The 27,517-nt window shown below is 50.2% G+C and overlaps 4 protein-coding genes across 4 annotated transcripts; 1 reads left to right on the forward strand and 3 right to left on the reverse strand.

The window, feature by feature from the left end:
- Window positions 1–33: 33 nt before the first annotated feature.
- Window positions 34–8,890, reverse strand: DHODH (dihydroorotate dehydrogenase (quinone)). The gene is made up of 9 exons (XM_015811417.1): window positions 8,870–8,890; window positions 8,584–8,793; window positions 8,296–8,495; window positions 8,116–8,198; window positions 2,249–2,436; window positions 1,752–1,865; window positions 1,425–1,578; window positions 1,188–1,347; window positions 34–537 (listed from the first exon to the last, which is right to left on the reverse strand). The coding sequence occupies exons 1-9, from the start codon at window positions 8,888–8,890 to the stop codon at window positions 483–485; spliced, it is 1,185 nt and encodes a 394-aa protein (XP_015666903.1). The 3' UTR covers window positions 34–482.
- A 1,177-nt stretch (window positions 8,891–10,067) lies between these two features.
- Window positions 10,068–16,825, reverse strand: IST1 (IST1 factor associated with ESCRT-III). Its single transcript, XM_015811452.2, has 10 exons — window positions 16,819–16,825; window positions 16,476–16,580; window positions 16,085–16,265; window positions 15,859–15,946; window positions 15,485–15,568; window positions 15,148–15,258; window positions 12,269–12,448; window positions 12,010–12,102; window positions 11,336–11,387; window positions 10,068–11,014 (listed from the first exon to the last, which is right to left on the reverse strand). The coding sequence occupies exons 2-10, from the start codon at window positions 16,561–16,563 to the stop codon at window positions 10,815–10,817; spliced, it is 1,077 nt and encodes a 358-aa protein (XP_015666938.1). The 5' UTR covers window positions 16,564–16,580; window positions 16,819–16,825; the 3' UTR covers window positions 10,068–10,814.
- Window positions 16,826–18,169: 1,344 nt separating this feature from the next.
- On the forward strand, window positions 18,170–19,728 carry ZNF821 (zinc finger protein 821). Its single transcript, XM_029283247.1, has 3 exons — window positions 18,170–18,274; window positions 18,528–18,694; window positions 18,934–19,728. Exons 1-3 carry the CDS (start codon window positions 18,170–18,172, stop codon window positions 19,586–19,588), a joined length of 927 nt encoding a protein of 308 aa, XP_029139080.1. The 3' UTR covers window positions 19,589–19,728.
- Window positions 19,729–20,483: 755 nt separating this feature from the next.
- ATXN1L (ataxin 1 like) lies at window positions 20,484–26,649 on the reverse strand. Its single transcript, XM_015811419.1, has one exon. The coding sequence runs from the start codon at window positions 26,647–26,649 to the stop codon at window positions 24,667–24,669; it is 1,983 nt and encodes a 660-aa protein (XP_015666905.1). The 3' UTR covers window positions 20,484–24,666.
- Between the last annotated feature and the right edge of the window lie 868 nt (window positions 26,650–27,517).

Raw genomic sequence — 27,517 nt, forward strand, 5'->3', positions numbered from 1 at the left:
TTAAATAACTTCCAGAGGAAACAATCTCAATAATGCTTTATTTTTGAAAAGCCAAAACTACTGTGTGCCTTCTCCAAAACAACTAAATAACAAAACAGGTTTCCTCTACTCAATGTACAGGGCTCCCAACCTTATAGGGTGAGAGAGACTGAGATTCAACAAAGGGAACACTGATACTATGTTCCTTGCTGACTTTGTCACACATTTCTACCTTCTTGTGCTTGCGTCAGTCTCATGACATCAGGAAAGCTCTTTAGCTTTTACACTTCCCCAGGAGAGGATGTATGCCAACAAACACCTGTTTCTCTCTTGTTACATGTCATTTTTTTTTTAAAAAAGAAAGGTCCAAATCCCCCCCTCCAATCATTAATGAAGGGCAGGAAGTAGAAAGTGGATCTTGGATGACACATGTCCTCTCTTTCTGCTGAGTCCAGGATGTTCACGGGATCCCTTTTGTTACACTAATCCTGGGCCAGGAATCCTCAGAGGCTATGATCCGCTCCCACAGCATCTTGAACACTCTGGAATCCTTGTTCCCTGCTCAAGGCAAACAGAATTATGTGAACTCTTCTTCTATCTCTTGGGGATAAAAAGGAAAACATTAACCCTTGGAAAAATATCTTTTCCTAAACAGTTTTTCTTTGCTTTCTTTTCTTTCCTTGATTAGTTAATTAATACTGCACGCCTGCTTGGGCTGTTCTCTCAAGAACCTAATTCCTTTCAATGTATATTCCTCAATGTGTACTTCCTTACTCTAGTAATGTCTTCCTCTCCAATGACTCTAAGTACAATAATTAATTTTCCAATACTGATTATCCCAATACTGAGTGAAAATTCCAAAGGAAGGGGGAAGGGAAATTTGCATTTTTCATAGTTTCCTATGAGCTGAACTCCGGAATATGAACCTTCTCTGTCTTTAGGGCTCACCTGGCTGATCGGGGTGCTATCCTCCTGATGTTATAAGTATTTAAGGGCAATTTTTAAATCAATTAATAAAAGATTTATTAAAATCCTGCTTTCTTCTTGTTTGATATCCATCCTTTTAAGTTCTAAATTAAGTGTTAACATGCTGAAACGGAGTGGACATTCTACCAAGAGAAGCAGGGATAAGGAAGAGAGCCTGCTTTTCCCTCGCAGATATGACACGATACTGCTGATGCCAAAAGAAACTTAAGTTTTCCACTCACCTCAGAAGGGCCTCAAGTTCCTGCTTTATGGCACCAACCACAGGTGGCCCATGGTACGTGAGGGCTGTGTACATCTGGACCAAGGAGGCACCTGCCCGTATCTTCTCCAAGGCATCTTGGCCAGTGCAGACTCCACCCACTCCAATGATTGGTATGCGGCCTAAGAGAAGGAAGGAAGGGTTTATAGAAAAGGAAACTGGCGCCACTGCCTCTCATGCTTCTTCTTGATCTTGTTACCTTGGGTGAGAGAATACATGTCGCTGACCATCTGGGTGGAGAGCTGTCGTAAGGGAGCCCCACTCAGCCCCCCTGCTTCATTGCAAGAAGCCCCACGAAGGGTCTCAGGACGGTTCACGGTAGTGTTAGTTACCACCAGTCCATCAATGCCCAGCTGGAAAAGGAGAATTAGAAAATTAGAAAAGGCAGAATTAGATGGTTCCCAGTTCCTTCCAATCCTTGGGGTGAAGATGCCCCCCTGACCAGCAGCATGCAGATAAAACAGAGCAGAGGCTGCCAGAGTCAGGAGCTAATAAAGGGAATGACAGCCTGCCCTTGTCCTAGTACCTCACTCACAATCCTGGCAATGTCCCGTTTCTCTTGGCTTGTCAGGTCTGGTGCAATCTTCACCAGCACAGCCGGTTTGTGCTTACCTGGGAGAGAATCCCGCTCAGCAAGAACCTGCCAGAAACAAAGGTGATACTGAAGCTCCAGGCCTTGGCCATCTCTTCAACAGGCAGAACAGGACTCTAGCACATGGAGAGGCTCACAATAAGATGAAATGCTCTTGGGAAGGGAAGTAGGAGGAGCTGTACTTAAACAAAGCTGTTTCCAATGCTCAGGAGACCAGATGACACCAAAGATGGCCAGTCTGGGAAATAGGCATTCACTAACAATGGGTGGGCTGTTCCCTAATTGAGGCCCAATATTCTTTTGAACAGTGCTCAATGAATACAAGTAGGCAGCAGTTCAAAGTGCATGCCAATCTGCTGGGCACAGAACACCCCAACAGGGAGATTTCTAAGGAAGCAAGAAGAACCTTCAGGCCCAAGGCAGGACCCTACCTTTGTAAGTAGGAGGTGCAAGTCTGCTCTGCTCTGCAGAGCCCGCAATCCTGGTGTATTTGGGCTGGAAACATTCACCACCACGTAATCAGCCAGTGGACCCAAAACGCGAACGCCTGCAATGTAGTCAGCAGCTGCATCCACAGAACACTTGTTCTTGCCCAGATTTATTCCAAGGGGCATCCCCGCTTAAAACCAAAGAAAATAAAATGCAGCAGTAGCCCTGAAGGCAGAGGCAGCCCCTCCCCCCCTAGGCAGAGCAGCATCAAGGGAGCACAAGCCTCACAGGTTTTTCAAGCTGATGGGGGACAAGAGCCAAGGAGCACTCAGCAACCTCCCCTTTGGAACAGCGATCCTTCATCTGCACCCTAAGCTCTTTAAGGCTATTCTAACAGGCAGGCAGGCTGGCTTTGGCTCGCAGACAGCATAATGACAGCTTTGCAGCAGGATTGAACTTTGAATCTCAAAGCAGCAGGCCCCTCTGTATCCAGGAATTTATCACCTTTGGTCTTGGATGGGGTTGCATCACCCTAAACAGACCCCATGCATAACCTGGGGTCCTTCTGGATTTACAGCTCCTGCTGGAAGAGCAGGTGGCAGCTGTGGCCAGGAGGGCTTTTGCTCAACTTTATGTTGTGCGTCAGTTACACCCTTTCCTGAATAGGGAGGCTTTCTGGTCACTCATGCCCTGGTCATCTCCCAACTGGACTATTGCAATTTGCTCTACATGGGGTTCCCTTTGAAAACTATCTGGAAGTTTCAACTGAAGCAGAATGTGGCAGTGCTGTTAGCTGCAAACATTGGCAAGATTCTTTAGCCCAGTGTGCCTTTGCCCAAATAGGATCCGAGTTGGAAAGGTAGATTAGTATTTATTTATGTATAAACAAGGAGACTGTCAACGCTGCAGGCCTACGGACACAAGGTGAGAGACCCCTTAGAAAGTTAAGAAATCACCTTATACAGGTAGTCCTCGACTTACAACAGTTCGTTTAGTGACCAAAGTTACAATGGCACTGAAAAAGTGACTTATGACCATTTCAGCATCCCCATGGTCAGATGATCAAAATTCAGATATTTGGCAACCGACTCAAAGTTATTACGGTCCCAGTGTCATGCAATCAACTTTTGTGTCCTTCTTATAAGCAAAGTCCATAGGGAAGCCAGATTCACTTGTGTTACTATCTTAATAACTGCAGTGATTCACTTAACAACTGTGGCAAGAAATGTCATAAAATGGGTCAAAAATTAACTTAACAAATGTTTTGATTTTGGGCTCAATTGTGGTCATAAGTCGAGGACTAACTATATACATTTCAAACATTTTGTGTTTCATTGGTTAGTATCATTTAACTCATCTGTAATCTTGCGAGCATGCTCAGTAGCTTTATATGTACCATATAACATTTCATAGCATCCCATAGTACTCAGTATGATCTTGTTAATGCTCAATTTCATATTCAGGAGGTGTGTTTCTCACATTATAATCAGTTCACAAGTTACTAGACTTTGCACACCTCTTGCCTTTAGCAAGTCTGAACTGGTTCTTATCAGAAATCACATTTTTGTTTGTTACCTCAAACAACAAACATTAATTAAAGGCACTCCTAGTTAATGAAAACATTACTCAAAGCCCCTCCCCCCTTCTGCTCCCGTCAGCACAAATTCTGGATATCCAAAAACAGTGCATGTAATAGTTTTGTTCCACGAGTTGCATTGGATTTGTTTTCTTCCAGGTCCAATTCAAGATGTTGGTTGTGACTTATAAAGTCCTACGTGGCATGGGCCCAGGCTACTTTGTCTCATTACATCAGCCCGTCCCATCTGGTCAGCAACAAAGGTATGTTATAGACCTGTCAATTAAAGAAATCCGACTGGTGGGATCTAAGAAGAGACCCTTCTCTGCTGTTGCCCCTGCCCTGCCCTGTGGAATATCCTCCCTCTGGAGATGAAATAGACTTCCGCTCTCCTGGCCTTCCACAAAGGAAAAACATAGCTCTGTGGCCTTGCATGGAGACCTCAGAGGAGCACATACCTGTGGAGCTGGATGGTACCAAGAGCCCTCCCTTCACCTTTTAAACTAATTTCTAGAAGATTTTAACTGTCCTTGCCTCCTTTTAGTTCCAAATTTCTAACAAACTTAGGAATAAGTAGAAATTTCCTGACAGTTAGAACAATTAATCAGTGGAATGGCTTGCTTCCAGAAGTTTTCCATCACTGGAGTTTTTTAGGAAGAGATTGGACAGCCATTTGTTTGAAATGGTCTGGGCAGCAGTCCTCAGCCTTTCCAGCTCTGCAGACCGGCGGTAGCAACATGGGGAGGGGATGGTTTGGCACATGCGCCACTTGCACAAGTGCAACTTCGTGCAGTCACGGACTGCTTGCGTAGCCCAGTTCTCAATGGGCTGCAGCCTGACATTGGGCTGCGGCCCAGGGGTTGGGGAGCCCTGGTATAGGGTCTCCCGCTTTAGCACAAGTTTGGACTAGAACAGGGTTTTTCAACCGGTGGTACGCGTACCACTAGTGGTACGCAACCACCTGGCTGGTGGTGCGCGGCGTCGCCTTCCTCCCCCCGCCCCCCCTCGCAGTTTCGCCTTCCTCCCCCCCTCCTTCACAGCTCACTTGCTTGTTGAAATTGAAAACAAGCTGCTTGTCCACGAAGAGCGCAGGCGCAGAGCAAGGCCCTACCCTCCCCAGGGACTCCTTGTGCAGGATCCGTGTTGCCCTTCCCCCCCCTTCTCACTTCAGAAGTAAGTGCGAGCCTGAAGGGAACAGATCCATCCACTCGCAGGTAGGTGTTTGAGACCTCTCGCGTCGCAGCCCTGAGCGCCAACCTCACAACCGCCCCTCCTTCTTTTCCCTCTTCTCTCTCTCTCTCTCTGTTGCGGCCTCACTCTCTTCAATTTTCTTTTCCTCTCCCCCCCCTCCCGCGAGCTTGCAATACCACTCACAGCCCTCACGTTGCCTCCCGGGACTCGAGTCTTTTCCCCCTCTCCTCTTCCCAAGGTGCCCAGCTTTACAGAGGGGAAAGCAAAGCGGCCAGACAGCGCGCACCCTCCCGGAGGACTCATCCCGCAACAGCAGGTGGAATCGAGGCCCACGTTTGTTTTGCTGATGCTGATCAGAACGGTGACTCGGGGGCCGGCTGTGGGCGGGGGGGGGCTGCTCCCTTGCTCCAGGCTCACTGAGCTCCGCTCCCAATACCGATTGAATATTCCAACACCCGCACGCTGGGAAACCGATCCGGGCATCGCAGCAGAAACCGCAAGCTGTGGGGGATTCCTGCCACCACCGGCGGAGCCGGCTACAACAGAGCGCCAGCCAGTTGCTTAAACCAAGCGCCAGCGGCGGCCTCGGGATGCCCCGCCCATCAGTGACGTTGCCGCGCCTGTTCCATGACGCCAGGGAATCCCTGCGGCCGCTGGAGCTGGCCGCAACGGAGCGCCGGCCAGCTGCTCTAACTAGGCGCCGGCAGGCAGTCCTGGGGTGCGCCCGAGTCCCGCACACCGCCTGGTAGGCTGCTGTCAGCCTCCTGTGTGGCGTTTCTGGCGGCCGGCTGCATGCTTCGGCAGCCAGCTTCATGGGCCCCCTCCCTCGTAGGAATATCGAGCCCACGAGGCTTGACAGCCACAATGGTGCCGCACACTCAGTAGCCACCTCTTAAGCACCAGCCCCCACCAGGCACTCATTGGCCATTACGCGCTGCTTGTCAGGCGCAGCGCAATCTCATCGGGCCACGGCGGCGGCTCGATGCGATCGCCAGCGCCTCGGCTCAGGCCAGCCGCCCGTCAGAATCTACGTCCCGCGATTGGTTGGCTCCCTCATCGTGTCCCTCCCCCACAGAAAGGGCATGGCTCTTCATGCAGGCTTGGCCCCTCGCGGGGGCTCCTGATTGGCCCTGCGCCCAGGCGCCCCACCCCCTGAGAAGTGTGGCCAGGAAGTCCCTTTCCCAGGGAGCCGCACAATCCCGGCGCTACCATAGGCCCCGCTGGTTGGGATGGCGCGCCGGAGTCTCGGCTGCCGGGAAGGCGATATGCTCACTCCTCTCCCATCGCCTGCTCTGCCCGGCTCGAGCCTGGCTGGAGCAGCGCTGGTACTTCCAAAGGTGGCCGCTTCAAGGTCACATGGGCAGCCCTCGGCCACTCCCCGAGAAGTGCGGCCAGGACTTCCCTTTCCTAGGGAGCCACGCGATCCTGGTGCTACCGTAGGCCCCGTTGGCCGGGAAGGTGCGCCAGAGTCCCGGCTGCTGGGAAGGCGATTGGCCGCTTGGTCCCGGCTGCTGGGCAGCCCTTGGCCACTCCCCTCCCCTCTGCACCTCCAAATCGATCCTCGATCGGAGAGAGAGAGGGAGGGAGGAAAAGAGGGAGAGAAAGAGAGAGGTAGAGAGAAAGGGAAAAAGAAAGAGGGAGAAAGAGAGAGAGAGGAAGGGAGAGAGGGAGAGAGAGAAAGAGAGGGAGAGAGAGAAAGGGAGAGAGAAATAGAGAGAAAGAGGGAGAGAGAGGGAGAGAAATAGAGAGGAAGAGAGAAAGGGAGAGAAGGAGAGAGAGAGAGAGAAAGGGAGTGAGAGGGAGAGAGAAAGAGAGGGAGAGAGAGAAAGGGAGAAAGGGAGAGAGAAAGAGAAAGGGAGGAAGAGAGGGAGAGAAAGAGGGAGAGAGAGGGAGAGAGAAAGAGGGAGAGAAATAGAGAGGAAGGGAGAGAAAGAGAGGGAAAGAGGGAGAAAGAGAGAAAGAGGGAGAGAAATAGAGAGGAAGGGAGAGAAAGAGAGGGAAAGAGGGAGAAAGAGAGGGAGAAAGAGAGAGGAAGGGAGAGAGGGGAGAGGGAGAGAAATAGAGAGGGAGAGAGAAAGGGAGAAAGAGGGAGAGAGAAATAGAGAGGAAGAGAGAGAAAGGGAGAGAGGGAGAAAGAGAGGAAGAAAGAGAGAGGGAGAAAGAAAGAGGGAGAGGAAGGGAGGGAGGGGGAGAGGGAGAGAAAGAGAGGAAGAGAGAAAGAGGGAGAGAGAGGAAGAGAGAGAAAGGGAGAGAGGGAGAGAGAAAGAGAGGGAAAGAGGGAGAGAGGGACAGAAAGAGGGAGGGAGGGAGAGGGAGAGAGAGAAAGGGAGAGAGAGAGGAAGGGAGAGAAAGGGAGGGAGAGAAAGAGGGTGAAAGAGAGGGAGAGAAAGAGGGAGGGAGAGAAAGAGAAGGAGAGAACGAGAGAAAAAGGGAGGGAGAGAGAGAAAGAGGGAGAGAGAAATAGAGAAAGAAAGAGGGAGAGAGAGATTAAATTAGTAACATGGTTCTTAAGTGAATCTGGTTTCCCCACTAACTTTGCTAGTCAGAAGGTTACAAAAGGTGATCACATGACCCTGGAACAATGTGACCATCATAAATATGAATCGGTTGCCAAGCATCTGAATGTAAATCACATGAACCTGGGGATGCTGCAATGGTCATAAGTGTGAAAAATGGTCATAAGTCACTTTTTTCAGTGCTGTTGTAACTTTGAACAGTCACTAAGCAAACTGTTATAAGTCAAGGACTACCTATACTTTTATCACTTTTTTCCATTTTTGTTTCGTCAAGTTTTTGACACCTTGCTAGGTGACTGGTGGTACTCGAATGTTGCCATATTCTAAAAGTGGTACAATCGGTGAAAAGGTTGAAAAGCCCTGGACTAGAAGATCTCCAAGGTCCCTTCAACTCTGCTATTTCGTTATTTTCTAAACTTTTAATTTCTATATGCTGCTTCTATATTTTAACGTGTTGCTGTATATCACCCAGTCCCTCCCTGAAGGAGATGAGTAGTTCAAAAATGTGAATAAACAAACAATCAGGACAGGAGAAACCTAGCTATCCCTAGACTGCCCCAAAGGCCCGGTGGTGCTGCCGCCTCACCTTCGCTGAGCTGGCGCTGAGTGGCTTGCCGGGCTCGGAGTCTGCGCTCCACCACCGCGTGGCCCTGGCTGTTGAAGCCGTACCTGCGTGGGCAGAAGAGCTTCAGGGGGGCGGGGGGGCCTTCCCTCCGCCGGACTAGCGGAGGTGCTCCAGCCCCGCCTTCTCCCCCGCAGCGCCCACCTGTTGATGACGGCCTGGTCCTCGGGCAGCCGGAAGACCCGCGGCTTGGCGTTGCCTTCCTGGGGCTCCGGCGTGACGCTCCCCACCTCCACAAAGCCGAAGCCCATCTTGAAGAGCCCGTCCACGGCCTCCCCGTGCTTGTCAAAGCCAGCGGCCAATCCCAGCGGGTTCCGAAATCGCCGCCCAAAAGCCCGCACCTCCTAAGGGGAGTCCCGGGGGAGAGAAGCTCAGGCCCGGCCCGGCCCGGCCGCCCCCTCCCCCTCCCCCTCCCCCTCCCTCCCTCCGTACCAAGAGCTCCGAGTCGGCCGGGCCGGGCCGGGGCGCGAGGCCCAAGGCGAGCAGGCGCACCGCCAGCCGGTGGGCGGTCTCGGGCCCCACCACGCGCTGCAGGCCCGGCATCAGCCACTGGCGGTAGAAGCGCTCGTCACCCCTCGCGGCCAGGTGCGCGGCGAAGATCAGGCCGCCGCCCCCAAGCACCAGAGCGGCCTCCTTCAGGCGCTGCGGGGAGAGAAGCGGAGCGTCAGGCCCGGCCCGCCTCCTCGGCAGCCCCGGGGCGGACGGGGGCCTTGCTCACCTGCAGCGCCGCAGCGGCCATGGCGGGGACTCGAGGGAGGGGACGGGAGGCTCCGACGCATGCGCGAAGGGTCCGGGGACGCCGCGGCCCTCCCGCCGCGAAGCCGCAGAGCCTCGGGGTTCCCAGCCGAGAGCGCGGCTCGCTTCTCTTCCCGCGTTCTGGGCAAAGGTTCAGGCTCCTTCCCGGGGAAAGCAGCCCCGAACACGTTTCCCTTCAGTGCAAGTCAGGAAGAGCTCCCGAGGAAGCGGCCGACGTCCACCGCCGCGATGCTCCCCAGCACAGCCCGCCCTCAGCCTCACCGGAGACCCACTCCCTCCCTACGCCTGGCCTACCCGCCCGCTTCCAATCCAGCATTTTCGCCTGTTTTCGTTTTAGCACTTTTTACTATACTTACTCTTCCTTTAGTTTTCGGTAAGAGATTCATTTCTCAATTAGCAACGTTATACTCAGCCAACGCTACTATTTCAATTACCTGTTCAAAACTTGCCTACAAGTTCAATACCAAGTCTATCACCACCTTTCCTTTTTCTGAATACTATGAAAAATCTGGTAAAGATCTGCTTGGCTCTTGCCATGCAGCCATTCTGAGACACTCAGGAATTCAAATTATGGAAAAGTCTAGCTTTGTAAATAGAAATACCTCCATAAGCTCTCAACCATCTTTGAGTTAAAACATCACACGCATCTAGGGATCTGAGAAAGCATTAATGTACATAGCATAACCAGAAAGACTAAAAAAGGAGTCCCAAGTACCCTGACAAACAGATATTCTATTTCTCCCATTTTTAAAAACAAAGTTAATTTCTGTACACAGAAAGTTTGAAAATCCAATAATCCCCTGCAGACTCTTCTCACCTGGTGCAGGAAATGAGTTTGAGTTATACCAATCTGGGGAATACTTTTCCCCACCCAAACATCAGGGGGCATCATTAGCTCCATTGATTATAAAATAACATCTGGAACAAGCAACCCCTGAAGGGAATCTTAGCCATTTCAGCATCCAGTTCAGTCTCTGTAATTTCTTGCAGTCATATTCTTTCCTTAACTTACATGCAAGTTATGACAATACATCTGGACAACAATGAGGATCAACCATTTTTCTACTTGTTCCAGAGGCTGAAAGGGACCACTGGAAAACAGCATGATCTCCTCCTCTGATAGTACTCCTGTATCAGATTATATCCGCCAAGACAGACTCAGTGAAGATCACATTTGTTTATTCAGAACAGAGAAGGAATCAACCATCAAAATTGTTCCAGAAAAGCCATGTGAACATATTACATACAGAAGCATTAGATGAGAAAACAGGTTTCCTCTGGGCATTATAGCAGCAGATGTGACTATGTGATGCTGCCATCTATGGCTTTGTCCCATAGGCCAAACATGGACTAGTCGGGGGCTGCAGACCTAAATGTCAAATGATGGTCCCATACCCAGCTTGCCATACCCTACTGAGGGAGTCTTTTCTAATCTCTGAGCCAGGTATAAAATTGGTTTGCTTCACAGCATGTACCTGACTCTTCTGCCCCACCTCATGCACATCAGCAGGACCCTCAGGGTAGACTTGGCTTTGGCCTCCTTTCCCAGAGAAAAGCCATAACTGCATCAAGCAAGCACAGGCCTTAAGCAGCCCTTCCCACAGAATATGCCCAGAAGGCAAGGGTGTGCCCGTTCCATCAGGCTGTCTAGACCCATCTTACTGCAGTGGCTGTGCTGTCTTCTGTCGAAAGGAAATGCTACTGGCATCACCTCCACACCCCACTCCAGAGAAGAGATTATCTAGGGCTACTGAGGCATAGGGGAGAGGTTTCTTGCTCCCCACTGAAAGGGGCCCCAAAGAGCCCTCCAAAACAGCACAATTTGGTGTAAGTAGAGCAAGAAGAAAGGCCAAGAAGACAAGGAAGTGAAGAAAGAGCACCCATTGCAGCGACAGAGTATGTAGCTCTTAGGTTTTCTTCTTCAGCTCCTCAAACCTCCGGGACAGATCATCAAAGTCAATCTCATCTGAGGCAGATGTGCTGGTGCCAGCAGAAGCAGCAGGCAGTGTATCTGGCACAGATGGCAACTCTGGCAACACAAAGCGATCACCTGAACGGGGCATGGGGACTGGTGGCTGCCCCTTGGCTTCTGGCGTTACGTGGGGACCTGCAGCAGAGGGCAGATGAAGAGACATTGCAAGCCTTGGGCAGGGAGTAGCAGGAACAATGCCCAAACAATAGAAGACTCATTTTTACATGCCAGCAGCCTGCCTAGCGTAGCATGCTGTATTTTCTCTTGTATCCTTTAACAAGAATGCTGGTGCTTTTGAGGCTTCCCAGGGCTGTGTTGCAGGGTATGAGCTTCCACAGCTCTGGAGAAATCAAACTGCTGCCACTTCACCCCGAGCCAAGTGCAGCAGCTCAGTGTGTCTTACCAGAATGACAAGCAAGGCCTCGGCTGGTGTTCCCTGACCTCCTCTGGACTTACCAGTCACAACATGTAAGGACGGCACTTCCTTGTCAGTATTCCCATCATCTACCTGAAACAGGCACAAATGTATTTGGCAGAAGGTCCTGGCATGCAGCACACTAAACACCTTTGTTTATTTGCATAGGCTGGGAGGATTCAGAAGCATATTTTTCTCCACCTCAAGAATCAAATCCCAAAGCTCTGCTGCTAGGTGGGACAGAAAAGCAATGGGGAGAGGGCGCAGGGAACCCAGTCTCTTTTTCTCTAGGAAAATATTTCATCACTGTTGGAAGGGACCAAAGCATGAAGGCAGGTAAACAGCAAATCAAAGGGGAAGTTCTGAAAAGCAACTTTGGCACCCACAGAAAAGGCATCTCACAACTAATGCTTGACCAAAGCCTTAACCCCAATTCTCAGCAGCAGAGGACACTAAGAATATACACAACTGTCTGGTGTGAGCTGTTCCACGTAGGCCCCTGGGAAGACGGCTATGCAAAGGAAAGGGGGGGGGGGAGAAGCAATATGCTGTCTTCCTGTCTCAGATTCTAAATTTAGTTTCTGCCAAACTGCAGCCAGACTTAAACAGTTAGGTAGAATTTGTGGAACATGACTTTTTTTGGGTCAGATGTGAAATGTGTTTTTCATTTCATGCAGAGTTTTAGAGGACTACATTTTTCTTGGATGACACTTACAGATTCATATGTTGGAGGAATTGCTGGAATCGGAGGAGGGTGAAGGCCAGTGAATGGTTGGTAGGTACCCACAGGTAGCCCATTGAAGCTCTCCTGCAGAAATTAGAATGCTCGTTAGCCAAAGCAGATGCAGCTCATTGAGAGATTAAGTAGGCAGCATGTTCAAGAAAGAAAAGCTGCTGCAAACGTACATGCCGGCAATAAGACAAAAACAAAACTACCCACCTCCAGAGCCCTGCATGAATTGAGATTTAATTACCATCCCCTTCGGATGTGGGTAGGAGAAAGAAGGAACTGGAGATGGCATCGGCAGGGGCATGACTCCTTCAGGACCAGGTAGAGGGGCCATGAAGCCACCGCTGTTACCTCCACCTTTCTTGATGTCATCCACAAATCCTACATCAATCAGATCTGCTTCTACACCTGTAGGAGCCTCAGCCTGAGAAACGAGATGGCTCAATCTCACAACCAGGAAAGATACTGCTAGTGTACAGTCATTTTTTTCAGATTGGTGGCTATACATATTGATTAAATAAAAAGAAATACAACTCTGTAACAATGTTTGCTTCTTTTGAGTTTTTCTGAACATTTGTATATCTTTGCGGCTGAATGTTAAGAGTTTCATGTGCCCTAGTAAAACATTAAATGACATTTTAAATGAAGTAACACTATTTTACTTGTTTCATTCGTTACCTAAGATCATCCATCATGATATACTACTGCAAAATAGTAGTTGTCCACACGACTCAATAATTGGTTACCTCACCCTTAGCTGCAGTTAGTGCAACCAAGTACTTCCTTAACCACTGACCAGTTTCTCACATCACTGTGTAGGAATTCTGGTTTATTTTATTTATTCCTTTATGGTGAATTGCTTCAGAGCAGTAATAGCTGAGTTTTTCTAATATGAACTGCTGATTTTAAACCTGCCACGATATTTCTATGGGGTTTGGATCTGGCTTTGACTTGGCCACATCAAAATACGCCTGATCCACCAGTTGCGGCCTTTTCTGGACCGGGACGCCCTGCGCACGGTCACTCATGCCCTCGTTACCTCCCGCCTGGACTACTGTAATGCTCTCTACATGGGGCTCCCCTTGAGGAGCACCCGGAGGCTTCAACTGGTCCAGAATGCGGCCGCGCGGGCGGTGTTGGGAGGGACTCGTCGCTCCCATGTGACGCNTTATTCAGGCTACTTATAAGCACTATATGCTTAAAGCTTGAAGCATTGTTAGAGACCCCACATACCCACTTCATGGTCTTTTTCTGTTGCTCCCCTCTGGGAGAAGGTTTCCAAGTATTTATAGCAGAACTACTAGCTTTTATAATAGCTTTGTTCCTTATGCCATCTGTCTTGTAAATTCGCAGGATTCTCCCCCCCCCCCCATGAATATGTATACATTCGAACTAGACTGGTATTTCTCTGTGTCATATATGTGTGTGTATGTGGGCATATACATAATGGGTTTTTTTAGAGCTGAATGCAATGAAATTTCATTTTATTGAATGCTGATTTGTGTATATTTAAAGTGAATAAAGTTTTTATTCTATTCTATTCTATCTTGTAGACTTGCTTCTGTGGATCACTGTTGCCACGGGACTTAGAAAAATGGCCTGAAATTCTTGAATTTTTCATAGAATTCTGATATGAATCAGAATTCATGCTTTCCTGGTGTAAATCAGAGGTCCCCAACCTTTTGGGCACCAGGGACCAGTTCAATGGAGAGAGGCTATTCCCTGGACCAGAGGGTGTGTGGTTTTGTGTGCTGCTTTCATCCCACGGATGGGGTTTGCTTGTTTGTGCGAACGCAACATGGTACTGGTCCACAGACCAGGAGTTGTGGACCCCTGATGTAAATGATCTCAGTAGCAAACTATCACCAAATGATGACACCTAATAAAGTGATTAAGATAATCTTAAGGCATAAGATTTAATTGGAGAATTTGGATTCCACCAGATGTTCTGATTTATCTATACACAGAGAGTTTCTCCAGAATCTGGAGGTTATTGACAGGCATGCAGATCCCTAAGGTTGGTTTTCCGGACCGCTCCCCCTCGCCGCAGGGAGACGGAACCACCTAGATGGTTCCGTCCCAGGCGACTGATGGACCCTGAGAGGTTCCTGATGGAGCTTGGGCCATATCCGGAAGATCTAGTCCACGACTCGGCGGAAAATCAGGCGGCGGCCTGGGAGACAACTGCTGCCGCAGCATTGGACCGAGTCGTGCCTTTGCGGCCTCTGACCCGACGTGGATCTCGACCATCTCCTTGGTTTACCGAGGGGCTGAGAGAGATGAAACGTCGGAAAAGACGCCTAGAGAGCAGTTGGAGGACCAGCCAAACCGAATCCGACCGAGCACAGGTAAGGATACATCTTAGATCCTACCTTGTGGCGATGAGGGAGGCTAGGACTAACTACTATGCCTCACTCATTGCGTCATCAGATAATCGCCCGGCCGCCCTCTTCAGGGTGACCCGCTCTCTCCTTCAATTGGAGGGGGGGGGACCCCCTGGAGGGGAGGGCAGAGGATTTTGCGCANTAAAACTGGGTGTGGCTTTTATGTTGCATTCTTGGGAGGAATTTTTAAAACATAACTATTCTTACAAAAATTGTCTTCTCCAGTTCAAGGCTAGATCAGGAAACCACAAACGGCTGGAGCATATAGTATATATATAGCATATAGCATATAGTACTTCAGATATTGTTTGGAACCTTTTCCCAGACTGATGTCATTTTAAGCAATTTCTTTTCAGCAGGACGTGAATGTATATAGTGAAAAATTCATTGGGATCGGGCAAGCAGAGGTTTTGAGATTTCTTTAGGACAAGATTATTCCAAAGCAGTCCTGATTTTACTCACACAACTGGCTATAGCCTTCCCCTTTAACTTGGTTGAGTGAAGGGGAGGCACAATTATTTTTCTATTCTGACATGTTTATGAAAATAAAAGAAGCTTAAATCAAATATTGGCACTATTTGTTCTCTGAGACTCCATTTGTAGATTACTAATACTCAAGCTCCAAAACTAATATTAATACAGGCAAAGTGAAAGTTTCACTCTTTTTCACACAACTGTGGCAGCCAACAGACCTTCCACATCACACTAAAGTGAGAAAGCCTCCTGCACTTCTACTTACCATGACCACTGAATCTGGTTCATAGGGCACATTATAGTTCTTGGCAATCTCAATCAAGTATCTCTCCACCAGGATTTTAGGAGGTGCTTCTACATTCAGTTTGTGTATTAACTAGAAAGCAGGGAGGAGGAAAAACAGTTTGTTACCTCCACAGCTAAGCAGGGCTGACAGTTTTTATCAGGAATCACCCAAAAAAGAAAAATACAAAATTCTAAGAAGATACTTGCTATTGCTTCTTTGTATGCATCATCAAAATTCCTACTCTGTAAAACTTGTTTTTGAGATACACTTTATATAGCCATCTGACCATCAATTGCATGGCTCTCCCCATTCTCACCCTGTCATTGACTGTTCCAATCTGGTTGCTTCGGCATAACTTGCCATATTCCTTGCTGTATTTGGCACATAGCTGATCAGCAACCTAGCACAGAAACAGCACAATTAAAAATTCATTGGCTATCTGTAAAGTGAAGCACAGAAACACTACGGCTCTTTCCAGATCAGAAGGCCTAAACTTAGAGGCAGAGGAACCAATTTTAAATATCAAGAAAATCAAGAAAATTCTCAAGAGGTTTGGAAAGAGTTATACTATCTTCACTTCAAAGGAAAGTGAAGAGAAAGCAGACTGTTCTGCCAAACTGTCTTGAACCTTTCAGAAAATTGGCCAATAACCCAGAGTCCGCTTTCTCTCACATAGCTAGTACTACTCACAATTTTCAGTTCAGCTACTTCTGACTGTAGTCGAGGAGCTGCCCAGATGAGGGTAGACACAGCTTCTGCCAGGCCAGGGTCCAGCTCCCTGCAGAAACAATATCAAGTTATGCAATACATAGGTCCAAAACACTTTCTCTCTCAAAAAGCAGGTCTTTGTCTGAAAAGGACGCCAGAACACTGCCTTTCCTCTCCCAGAGTTTTCTTTCTGCTACCTGAGCCTTACTTCATTGAATGAATGAGGCCAAAACGAGCTAAAAGCAGGTCACAATACAACTCCAAGATCTCCATGGCCTCCACTAAATAATCTTCCCGAATAATGTGCTCCACACGGATGCGAGCCCGTTCATCCTTGCCAGCAGAAAGATAATCAGCAATTTCCTTCCTGGCTTTCTGGGCCAATTCAGCTGTAAAATAGGGAAGAGGAAAGTCATCGCTCAGTCTGCCCTGGGATTCCCCCGGGGCGAAAGGGCCAGGCGGGAAGTACCACAGTCCCCCTCAGCACGCTTCGCCTTCGGGGCCAAGGAGCCCTTTTCCCGTCGCGCCACCCCAAGGACGTGGCAGCCGGACACCGAAGGGGCGGCGGGGGAGGCTGCTTCAGATTCGCCTCCGCTTACTTTTCTTTTTCTCCAACAACTTCAGACGATTGATGACGAGACGGAGATTGACGCGCAAGCGCTCAGCCTTGAACCCGGAGCCCAGCATCCCGATCAGTCCCGCAACTGGAGGGCAAGACGGAAAACGTTGGTCTGCCGCGCCCGAGACCTGCGCCGCCCGCCCGCCACCCCGCCGTTTCCGGGAAGGACCCGAAGAGGCGACGCCGGCCGCTTCCGGCCTGCTTGGGCCGAAACGCCGCCCGCAGCGAACTCCTCCGGGCCCTGGGCCGGCTCTCCTCCCCGCCGGGGGCTCTCCAGGGGCCCAGAAGGGGCTTCGCGGGCGGCAGAGAGGGAAACGCCTCACCTCTGACTGGGCCGCAGCACGGAAGTACGCAAGCGGACGCCGGAAGCAGCCAAAGAAGCGGCGCCGCGCGCCGGCCTTGGGGGCGGAAAGCGCCTCCTGCAGGGGAACGGAAGCAGGAACGGGCGCTCTGCGTCACCGCCCTCAGTGCCCCGGCGGCTCCCTCGGCTCCCGGTGCGGGGTTCCGGTGGCGGGGACGCCTTCACACCTGCCCCGCCTGGGGCGCTGTGTTGGGCCGGCGCCCTCCAGTAGATGCTGCGGCGGGGGCGGCTGCCGGGGGCGCTCGAGCGCCACCGGGGAGAGGCCGTGACTCCCTCCGGCTCTGCGCAGGGCGCCGGCCTCCCCGCGCCCTACCCGAGCGCCTGGCGGCGGCTGCCCTACCACCAACCCGGAGCCGCGTCCCGCCGTCGGAGGCAGGCTCCAGCTCGGCGCGCGCCCGACGGACGGCCGGTCCCCGTGCACNCCAGCGCCCGCCTTCCGCGCCGGATCAGCGCCCGTGGCCGTGGCGGCGCTGGCGGGCGGGGACGGCCGGGCAGCCCCTCCGCGTCCGCTTCCCGGGGGCCGCGGCGCCTCCGGGCTGGAAGGGCGGCCCGGGTAATCCGCCCTGCCGCTTTTGTCTGCAGGGGAGCAGGTCCTGGCCGGCCTGGAAGAGCATAAGCGGCGGGCGGCCATGAGGAAGAGCCTCCCAGTGCTGCAAGGCGTCCAGCCTGCCGTCATGGGGCAGGAGCCGCCGCCGCCGCCACCCCCGCCGGGGAGAGCCTCCAGCAGCAGTGAGTTGCCTCCGCTGGCGGGCGGGGCGCGCCGGGTTGGCGCGGGGGGGGGGAGAGCTGCGCTCTGCTGGCCCGCCCGCCCTCCCGAGCCACGGCTTGCGTTGCAGGTGAGAGCGAGGAAGAGACCACCCAGGATGAGGCCTCTTCGCCGGCTTCTGAGGAGGATGGAACAGGGGGGGCTGCGGTGAAAAAGGAGCAGGGGTCGGCGGAGCAGCCTGGGCAGCGCAATCTCGGGATGCAAGCCCAAGAGGCAAGTGCTCCTCCCCCACCCGTAGCCAGGTTGTGTGGGAAGTGAAGCCAAGGGGCTTCCCCAAATACTGGCCAGCCCAGACTTTTGATGGGGTAGCTTTCATGTTCATCTTGTTCATACCAGCCTAGCAAAGGTAGATCTATAGGCTGCATGACTTGGGGTTTTGACCTTTGATTAGGCTACGAAAATAGGAAGTCTAACTTGCTAGAGCCAGGTGGAAAAACCCTTCAAATGAGGTTGGGAAAAAAGACACTCTGGCTTTCAAAGCTCGCTCAAGAATGTGCACAGGACAGACCACAGATTAAGCATCCTTTTTTCCTTCTCTCTCTTATAGATGGGATTCAGCACTAATCCAGATGCCTTGATGGGACTCTCCCGCTGTCCTCTTTGTCAACTAGAATGTGGCAGCAGGGAACAGCTCGTGACTCACGTGTACCAGGTATCTATCTTGAGGCCATTCTGCCAATTGACTGCCCTGCCCTTGCTTCTGTCCAGGCTGAGTTTTCTCATTCTGGTTGGGAAAGATGTCGTATTTGTGGGATGCCATTTCATCAGCCATCTTAGGGAATGCCTTGTGGGTATCTCTCCTTCAGTCCCAAGGAAGAGGGATTTCTTCCATGGCTTGGTTTCAGCCTACCCTTGTAGGGACAGAGCAATTGAGCCTTTACCTCACAGCCTGGCCTCGTTTGCAGCACACAGCGGCTGCAGTCAGTGCCAAGAGCTACCTGTGTCCTGTCTGCAGCCGAGCACTCAGCTCCCCGGGGTCACTGGGTAGGCATCTCCTCATCCACTCTGAGGACCAGCTATCCAACTGTGCAGTATGCGGGGCACGTTTCACCAGCCACGCCACTTTCAACAGGTGAGAAACTGCGGCAGAAGGAAGTCGGAAGTCTTATTTTGGTGGTTCTTGGCCAGTGTGACCCAAGTTGCTATAGGATATCCTAATGGAACCTTGGGGGAAGGTGGAGAAGCTTCGCCCGAGAGATCTTTTGGCTAATTACTTCCCTCAGGGATTCATGGTTAATCTCCAGAGGACACACAGGCCATGAGGCTGACTCAAGAGAGTTCTTGCCTTTGCTGATTCTTTTTTTTTTGTAGTGAGAAGGTGCCGGAGGTATTGTCTGGAGATTCCTTGCCTGCTCCTCCCCCAGAGGGCTCTTCTAGCACCGAAGAGAAAGCTGCTGCTCTTGGCCCTGTTGTGTATCCTGCTGGCCTCCTCCTTGTGTGCAACAGCTGTGTGGCTTACCGCAAACTTCTGGAAGCTCAAGCCCCAGGGGTGCGCAAGTGGGCCTTACGTCGGCAGAATGAACCTCTAGAAGCAAGGCTGCAGCGCCTAGAACGAGAACGTACAGCGAAGAAAAGCCGTCGGGACAATGAAACACCAGAGGAGCGAGAAGTGAGGCGTATGCGGGACAGGGAGGCTAAGCGCCTGCAACGGATGCAGGAAACAGATGAGCAACGTGCACGACGCTTGCAGAGGGATCGTGAAGCCATGCGTCTCAAACGTGCCAATGAAACCCCTGAGAAGCGGCAGGCTCGCCTCATCCGAGAGCGCGAAGCAAAGCGACTGAAGCGGCGACTAGAAAAAATGGACATGATGCTGCGTGCTCAGTTTGGCCAGGATCCCTCGGCAATGGCAGCACTGGCTGCCGAGATGAACTTCTTCCCGCTCCCTGGAGGAGGCATGGAATTGGACAGCCAGTTGCTGAGCAAAATGTCCTTTGAGGAGCCAAGCCCCAGCACACTGCATTGAATTCTTCCCCTATGAACTCTTTGGACTGGGTCTTTTTGCTATGCCAGCGGACCTGGAATGTGGCTAGCAAATTGCTTCTGCTCTCTGGGTGCTACAGGTCACAGTGGAAATGGTGGGTTGCAGGGAGGAGACAACAACAACAACAACAATAATAATAATAATAATAATAATAATAATAAAAAGTTGGAAGGGACCTTGGAGGTCATCTAGTCCAACCCCCTGCTCAGGCAGGAAACCGTATACCATTTCGGACAAATGGCTGTCCAGTCTCTTCTTAAAAACTTCCAGTGTTGGAGCATTCACTGCTTCTGGAGGCAGGTTGTTCCACTGGTTAATTGTTCTAACTGTCAGGAAGTTTCTCCTTAGTTCTAGGTTGCTTCTCTCCTTGATTAGTTTCCATCTGTTGCTTCTTGTCCTGCCCTCAGGCGCTTTGGAGAATAGCTTGACTCCCTCTTCTTTGTGGCAGCCCCTGAGATACTGGAAGACTGCTATCCTGTCCCCCCTCATCCTTCTCTTCATTAAACTAGACATACCCAATTCCAGAAACCGTTCCTCATATGTTTTAGCCTCCAGTCCCCTAATCATCTTTGTTGCTCTTCTCTGTACTCTTTCTAGAGTCTCAGCATCTTTTTTACATCGTGGTGACCAAAACTGGATGCCGTATTCCAAGTGTGGCCTTACCAAGGCATTGTAAAGTGGTATTAATACTTCATGTATTCCATGCTTCTGGTCTTGTGTGCTGGTTGCATCAGTCTGAGGAGGGAAGCTGGAAGGCTCAAGACTACATCTCTCCTCCTCTTGGCTCCACACAACTAGTAGTCTTTGTAGTCTGCTTCTTCAAAGTCCATCTTTCACATCCATAGCATCACAGGAAAAAGACTACCTGTATTGTTTTTTTTAATCCCACCTTGTAAAACAGAAGTGCCCAACTCAATGAGCATACTTAATATTCCTCCGTATTTTCCTCACAACCCTGTGGGTTGGGCCAAGTTTGACTGGCCCAAAGTCACCCAACCAGCTTTTAATTATGAGCTAGACACATCATGACATCAGAACATTTTTTCCAAAGACTTCATTGCTGCCTATCAAGTGCTACTCTGCAGGCACAAGTAATCAGCCATACCTCAGGATCTTCACTGGCAATTCTATGGCTGACCCCTATTCCTATTATCATTAATTTGGTGGTCTTTATATTTAATTGTAGCCAATTAACTTTGATTACTAGAGTTTGCAGAACATTTCTTTTTTTAGTTATTGGAGTAGTGTCATTAATATAGCACAGGTGCTTGATGTTTCTTCTCCAGTTTCATTCGGGGCTCTAATCTGTTAGATAATCCTAAGAATTATTTTGTTAAATGTGAAATTAATACTGTGCAACAGTTTGCACTACTAACTCTCCTATCTTTGGTGCTGGTTTGTGGAATGAACTCATTCAACCTGGTGTTCACTGGCATTCTCCAAATTTGCTGTAGTTCAATTAAAATCTTTACTAATTGCTACCAACTTAAGATAGTGGTCTAATCCCTAGCAATTTAATCAGTACTTTAGCACTAGAGGTTCTTGTAAATAGAGAATATCTTCTCAGACAGTAATATCCTTACTATACAGAATTTCCTTCCACTTTTGTTTGATAGTTTTTGAATCATTACTTGTAGTTAATTGCATCTTGAAGCAAACCAATTTGAGATTGAAACTTTTTGAGGTCAGATCTTATGGAAAACATTGTTTCTGCATGTCTGTTTCATCTTCAACATCTTTACAATGTGGCAATACTACTAATCTCTTCCAACAAATTTCTTAAATTCTTTCATGAACTCCCTCAGGTTTATATTCCCTTGGCAATTTCCACTGTCTATTCTGCCATTCAGTTTACTTTCTTCTGTTGTGTAATCTTTGGCAGGCTTTTTCCACATTAATCTTTAACAACTTTGACTTCATTACACAGTTCCTCCGGCTTCTGGGCAGTAAGGTCTTCAAAACAGTACTCATGTTCTCCTTGAAAAAGGTGGGTATATAAAGATTAAACATTTATTCTCTTTAAAGAATGAGCAGATAGTCAATCTCCTGTCTACCATGTTTTAGTTCACAATCTGGGATTTAAGCCTTTTAGGGGTTTTTTTTAATCCTAAATGCTTTCACATTGGCTAGTCTAAAAAAATCCAAACACATCATGAACCAACTTTTTTGACAGTTTTTTGAAACAAGTGAGCTTTGTTGGCTATAAGAAAAATCCCCAAATGCATCTTACAGCAATGTCTTTATTAGGCCGTCACACAAATATGCAAACTGTTAAGAACGTTGTTTAAAAACTCAGTTGTTTGGAGACAATCCTAAGTGCTGTCAGGCTTAACATATTACTTGCTAACAGTAAAATAAGCTTAGAGAACTGCATAGGTTTTGATGAGCTGCTTCTGCCCATTTTGACCATATCAGCACCAGTCCTCCTCCTCCACACTGAGCACAGACTATACAGAAGACAGCAGTAACCAGTGAATGTCTTTGGCATCCATGTGTCACATTTGAAGACCAGCTGTATTACCAATATGGGGGAAGCAATGCAAAATTAGGGAAGGAGCGTTCTTCATCTGTCCCCGTGCAGCACCCCATTCTCCATTAATAAACCTACTGTGAATATTACTAACAGTCACGTTAAATTGTCAAAATGATGCTGAGCTATACTTGGCTTTCCAGGGTAGTATTTGCTCCACAAGGTAAACAGACAGCAAAAGAAAAAAACTATTGGCATATTATTAAGTACATACATGTGTGTATATGTGTGCACATGCATAAATATGTGTGTATGCCATTTATAGCCAAGTTAAATGAACACGTTTGAAGAGCTTAACAATAAAAATACAGCCTGCGTTTACAGCAATATTAAATCATAAAACAGGAAAAAGGATCTCACGCCAAATACAAATATACAGTACATGTGGATTTATTTAAAACAGATACAAAAAAAGCACAATAAAATAGATTATCCTCCTTAGACTGTAATGTAGCATTAAAGATCAGGGAGGAGAAAAGCAGTTGGGGGTTTGGCTAGTCCTAAGGCGTTTGCCAGTATATCACTGGCTAGAGAGTGAAAATAATGATTTGTTGTAGGGTTGCAACATGTACAACTCTGGTAGCATATGGCATTCAGTCCTTGCCAGCTAAGGTGCTATCTATGGGAGAGGTCCCAGGGAGGAAGAGGGACCTTCAGAGGAGTTTCTTGTGGGCCTGCCCTGGCTCTATCATGATTGGTAACAAAAGGCTTCCCCTTTCATGGACACTTCAAGGAGCTCTCCTTTAAGGCTAAGGTGTCCTTGAAGAAAGGGGCAACAGAAGCAACTCCCAAGAGAAAATGGCATCTGACAGATGCCCTGTCAGAGATGAATTGTTTAGGGTTCATGGGCAACAGGACAATCAGGGAGATGTCAATCCCACAGTATTGGGTATTAGGAGGCCTCCCCTGCAATTGCTAGAATTGGGCACAACTTTCTGTAGTGTCACATGAGAGAAATAGCTTATTGCTCTAAGTAGCTGGCTCTCTCAGGTCTCTGTGGGACTTACACATCTGCAACTTGTAACTGTCTTGTCCACTCGGAAATATGCCTCTGAAAACAGGATTGTGAGCAGTCTGCCACACAGACACAAAACTTTGGACCCACATAGGTGAGCTGTCCAAAACTGAGGTTCAGTTTCAGCAACCATAGACACCTGGCACTGCAGCCTGGAGATAACTACTCATTTTGAAAGGATTAAGCTTGTTTGCAGCCATAAAACTACTGCCCCTTTATCTGGCATCAGACAGGGGAGAACTCAGTACAGAGATTAATCAGGAGGCACACAAAGGAAGTTCAGGGGACCCTGAGAGGAAGTTAAGAAAGGCAGATATGTTGGACAAAAGGTGGTTAGGAATAGTGCAAAGTGCCAGGGTCTTTAGGAGAACACAGCAAAGAACCTGGCAGAGAAAGCAAGGTCACCTTTCATCTAGAGAGCTAGGGATGGGCCGATGTAGAAACTCAGCACTCAGCACCTAGCAGAATTGCCAAGCAGTGGAATTGAAGCCACCCATGAGAAATAAGCCAAGGTATCCATTTAGAATTATTAGAAGTGGCGGTTGTAACAGCTGTTTTGAGGGGAGATTTTGTCATCATTACACCAGACAACACAGTAAACTTCTGCCTAGAGCTAAGAGCACAGTAACAAGACAAGAAGATGCTCAGCAAGGCACCATGAAATGAGGCAATTCTGCATCATTTTCAGTGCAACAGACTTAAAACTGTTAGCCACTTGCCATTTATACTTATTGATAAAATATAAAAGTCTACTACCCCTTTTTAGTCTCTGTTGAAGCTGGCAATTGATAAAGGGCACTTTCCTCAACCATAGCCTTTGTATGCCTGCAAAAGCAGCAGCTATACAGCAATGGATGTTTGAGAAAGTACTGGTAGCAAGGGGAGAAATGGAATGCAGCTTTCATGGAAGAACAGTATTACCTGGGCAGGAATGTTATAGCAGAATGGATGCAGAGCCAGCAAACAAAGGGGTCTGCCAATACACTTTATACTGCACAAATCCTTGTTCTGCTTCTACTTCCCCTCCTATTAAAAAGGACTTAGTTCTATGTGGCAACAGTTACAAAACTATGCACTGGGTAGCAGATTTGTTGAACAGGACTGCTAGATGTTTCTTCTCAATACAATAAGATATACAAATATCTCCCTAAGGAGACGCAGAGACTCCCAAACTGGACTACTGCAGTGCCTAGACCAATTAGTCAAACTATCTTGACTAAGACCTGAGCAGAAGACTGGACAATTCTCTTGGCTCCCATACTGACTCTTTTTCTCTCGTTGAAAGCATCTTGCTACCTATGAGTAAGTGTCCAATTAAAGTGCTTGCATCTTAAGGGACCTGGTGATCCCTCTCTTCATCTCACCTTGCAGAATGCAGGGAAAGATGGGAAGAAGTTCTGCCGGTAGAATGGTTTAGGCACACAGCTGGAGGAGCTGGACATCTCTTCGGCATCAAGAGAAACTGATTAATGGCCAGACTATCCAGCATGGCACTGGTTCACCCACCACCAGAATTCACTTCCCTGCATTCGAACGACCCTCTATGGACAATTTGACTTCCTGGGGAATAAATGATGGGCGGAGCAGGGATAAACGAGGCTCCTCCACTAATTTTTGAAAGCTGGGACCTGCCCAGCCATATACAGAAATGGGTTCTAGATAGGATTCCTGGGATAAGTCTAACACTCCTACTGTCCTCTGTAATGGAGTCTTCTCCCTCACCTGACTTTGTGGCTCCCGAAGGATTATCCCACTCTGCTCTGGCTTCTCTTGGATAGTGCCCCGAGAACTACTTTGTGGAACCAACTTCCCATTCAGGCTTTGTAAACTGATGGAAATACAAACATCTCCCACCTGAAGCTTATGACAAGGGAGGGAGAAAAGCCGAGCAGTCCTCTCTGGGCTGCAGGATGACCAGCCTTGACCATAGACAAAGAAAGGGTGCTCAGGGGGGACATCAATGCTCACTTTGCTCTGCTGCTCTCCAACTACAAAATGCAGCATCACAAAGCCCTGCCAGGGGCTTTCCTGAATGTCCACCACTGTGCTGGAATCAATCTTGAGGCCGCCACTCACCTCTGCACTACGCACAAAGTCTTGGGTTTGAAGATCCTCGACTCGCTTGAGCTCCCCAGTAGCCAACTGAATAATGGCTCCTTTCATGAAGTGGGAGGGCAGGTGGCCCTGGGAGTGGGCAAAAACTGTTTCCGGCTGCACCTCTTGGGGTGCTATGTCAGGGCTCACTCTTTCCAGGCCTTCCTGAACTGTAGGCTGAAGGGGTCCTAAGACTAATTTGCCATTGACCAGGGTCAACCTTTTGAGCGTTTGCCTAGAGCAGAGTTGCTTCTCAGGTGACTTTGCAGACAGTCTTTGCAAATGGCTCTTCTCAGCATTAACTTGTACCGGGTTTCTCCCCGACTCCTCTTTCTGCTCTGCAGCATTATGATGGGACAGGTTAAGAGGGCTGAAGTTGTCCTTCTGCTGAGCAGAACAAATAGGATATTCTGAGAGAACTCCCACTACCCTCTGCACTTCAAGGTCTGGGGTACTTGGCTGAGATGGCACTGATACCTCCATTCTCAAGACCGGAGTACTTGTACTGTACTCTTCAACAGTCCTTGGCCACTGCCCTTCAGCTTCGCTCTCCTTTGCCCCCACAGCAGACCTTTGTGGCCCATTCATTGTGAATCTTTTGGGATCAAGCTGCTTCTCCTGCAAAGGTTGGTCCGAGTTCAGACCAACGGCAGCCTCAAATGCCGAGTAACCTGCTGGCACATGGGACATCTGGTAATAAATTGGAATCTGACCCTGCGAAACGTCCAGAAGGTGGCCTCTGATATGAGGCTGCAGAGGGCCCGAGGGTGAAACGGAGGCAGAAGTTTTGCCAAACGTGTGGGTCACCTGTGAGGGACTCAGGTCATTGGACAGGAGATTTGGTGCGTAGGGCACAAAGTGAGGGACATGAGAGGTGGCGAGGCCAGCAGAAGACGACAGCAGGTGGCTGGGGAGGAAGCCATGAGGCACGGCGTAGGGCAGTGAGTAATGCGACCCCACAAATTGCAAAGGGGTGGCAGGGAGCTGCGTGTAATGGATGGGCGGATAGGGGACTACTGGATGCTGCCGATGCTGGTGCAGCAGCTGTGAGGTCAGACCATAAGCAGCAGGCAGCGGGCTCACGTTCACCACCGGGGCGAAGGTGGTCGGGGGCACAGCCACCTTGTAGAAGCCGCACTGGTCCACAGTCAAGCTGGCCACAGTTTCGCTGGAGTGGTCGCCGTCGCTGGTGTCATCACCGCCGGGCTCGCTGTAACGCGAAGGCGCGCGACCTGGTTTGCCCGCCGCCGCCTGAGGCCGCTCCGACGAGGCCTCCCCCGCCGTCGCCGAATCGCGCTCGGCCGACCTGCCCGGCTCGTCGCCGTCGCCCCCGCTGGCGGACACCGGTAGCTCTCGCTTCTTGGGCGGTAGGCGGCCCTGGCCGCGTTCCTGGGCCGCCCGCATGGCGCTCGCTGGCGGAAGGGGGCCTCACCTGCGGAGGCAAAGAAACCAGCAGCGTTAGAGGCTCGGAGGCCGGGAGGGGACGCGGACGCCCTGCGCCGCCCTCGCTCACCTGCTGCCTGGGCGCCCGCCTGCCGCACTTCTGCAGCCGCCGCCGCCGCCTCGCCCGGGCTCCATCGCGATGCCGGCCCCGCCCTCCGCCTCTCGGCGCGCCGGAAATGTTTCGGATGTGATGCCAGCGAGGCGCGAGATGGCGCGCCGCGATGACGTCACTCCCCAGCCAGCGGTCGCCGTAGCAACTCCACAGGAAGCAGTTGGCGACGTGACGCCCACGCCGCCCGATGGAATCTCGCTCGCCGGGACCGCGTTTTGCTTCGAGTAGCTGGCGAGCCGTTCCGGTTCCCCACGGGCCTGCTCAACCCGGCTGTCGTGGCTTAGTTCCGCTCTACAGTTGAACTTTTCGTAACAGTCTAAGGTCTCTGCGAGCGCCCCCGCCCCCACCCGGGCGAAGGGCAGCCCTGGACAAACCTTCCGTGCCAGCGGTAGACACGGACAGCCGCCGCCGGGCTGGAAGCTCGTTTGGAAGTTTTCCCGTTTCCTCCCGGAAATGGTCCCCCGGCGCCTGGCCTGGGACGGAGGGTTCGGACCCGGAATGTCTCGCGTCTTCTCCAGCGAGCTGGTTCTCGCGGTCCGCCGCGAGACTGCGGCTCAACGCCCGAACTTTTAACAGCAACGCCGTTGCCCCCTTCCTCCCCCAGGCGCAGAGGGATCTGCTCCGGCAAGCATTGGCCGGCGAGGCCATCCGCGGCGCCTCGTCACACTAGCGCAGGTCCCATTCTTTCCGCTTCACAGGCGCTCAGGAAGAAACGTG

Source organism: Protobothrops mucrosquamatus, unplaced genomic scaffold, assembly GCF_001527695.2.
Source record: "Protobothrops mucrosquamatus isolate PMUCROS unplaced genomic scaffold, P.Mucros_1.0 scaffold41, whole genome shotgun sequence".
NCBI classification, from domain to species: Eukaryota; Metazoa; Chordata; class Lepidosauria; order Squamata; family Viperidae; genus Protobothrops; species Protobothrops mucrosquamatus.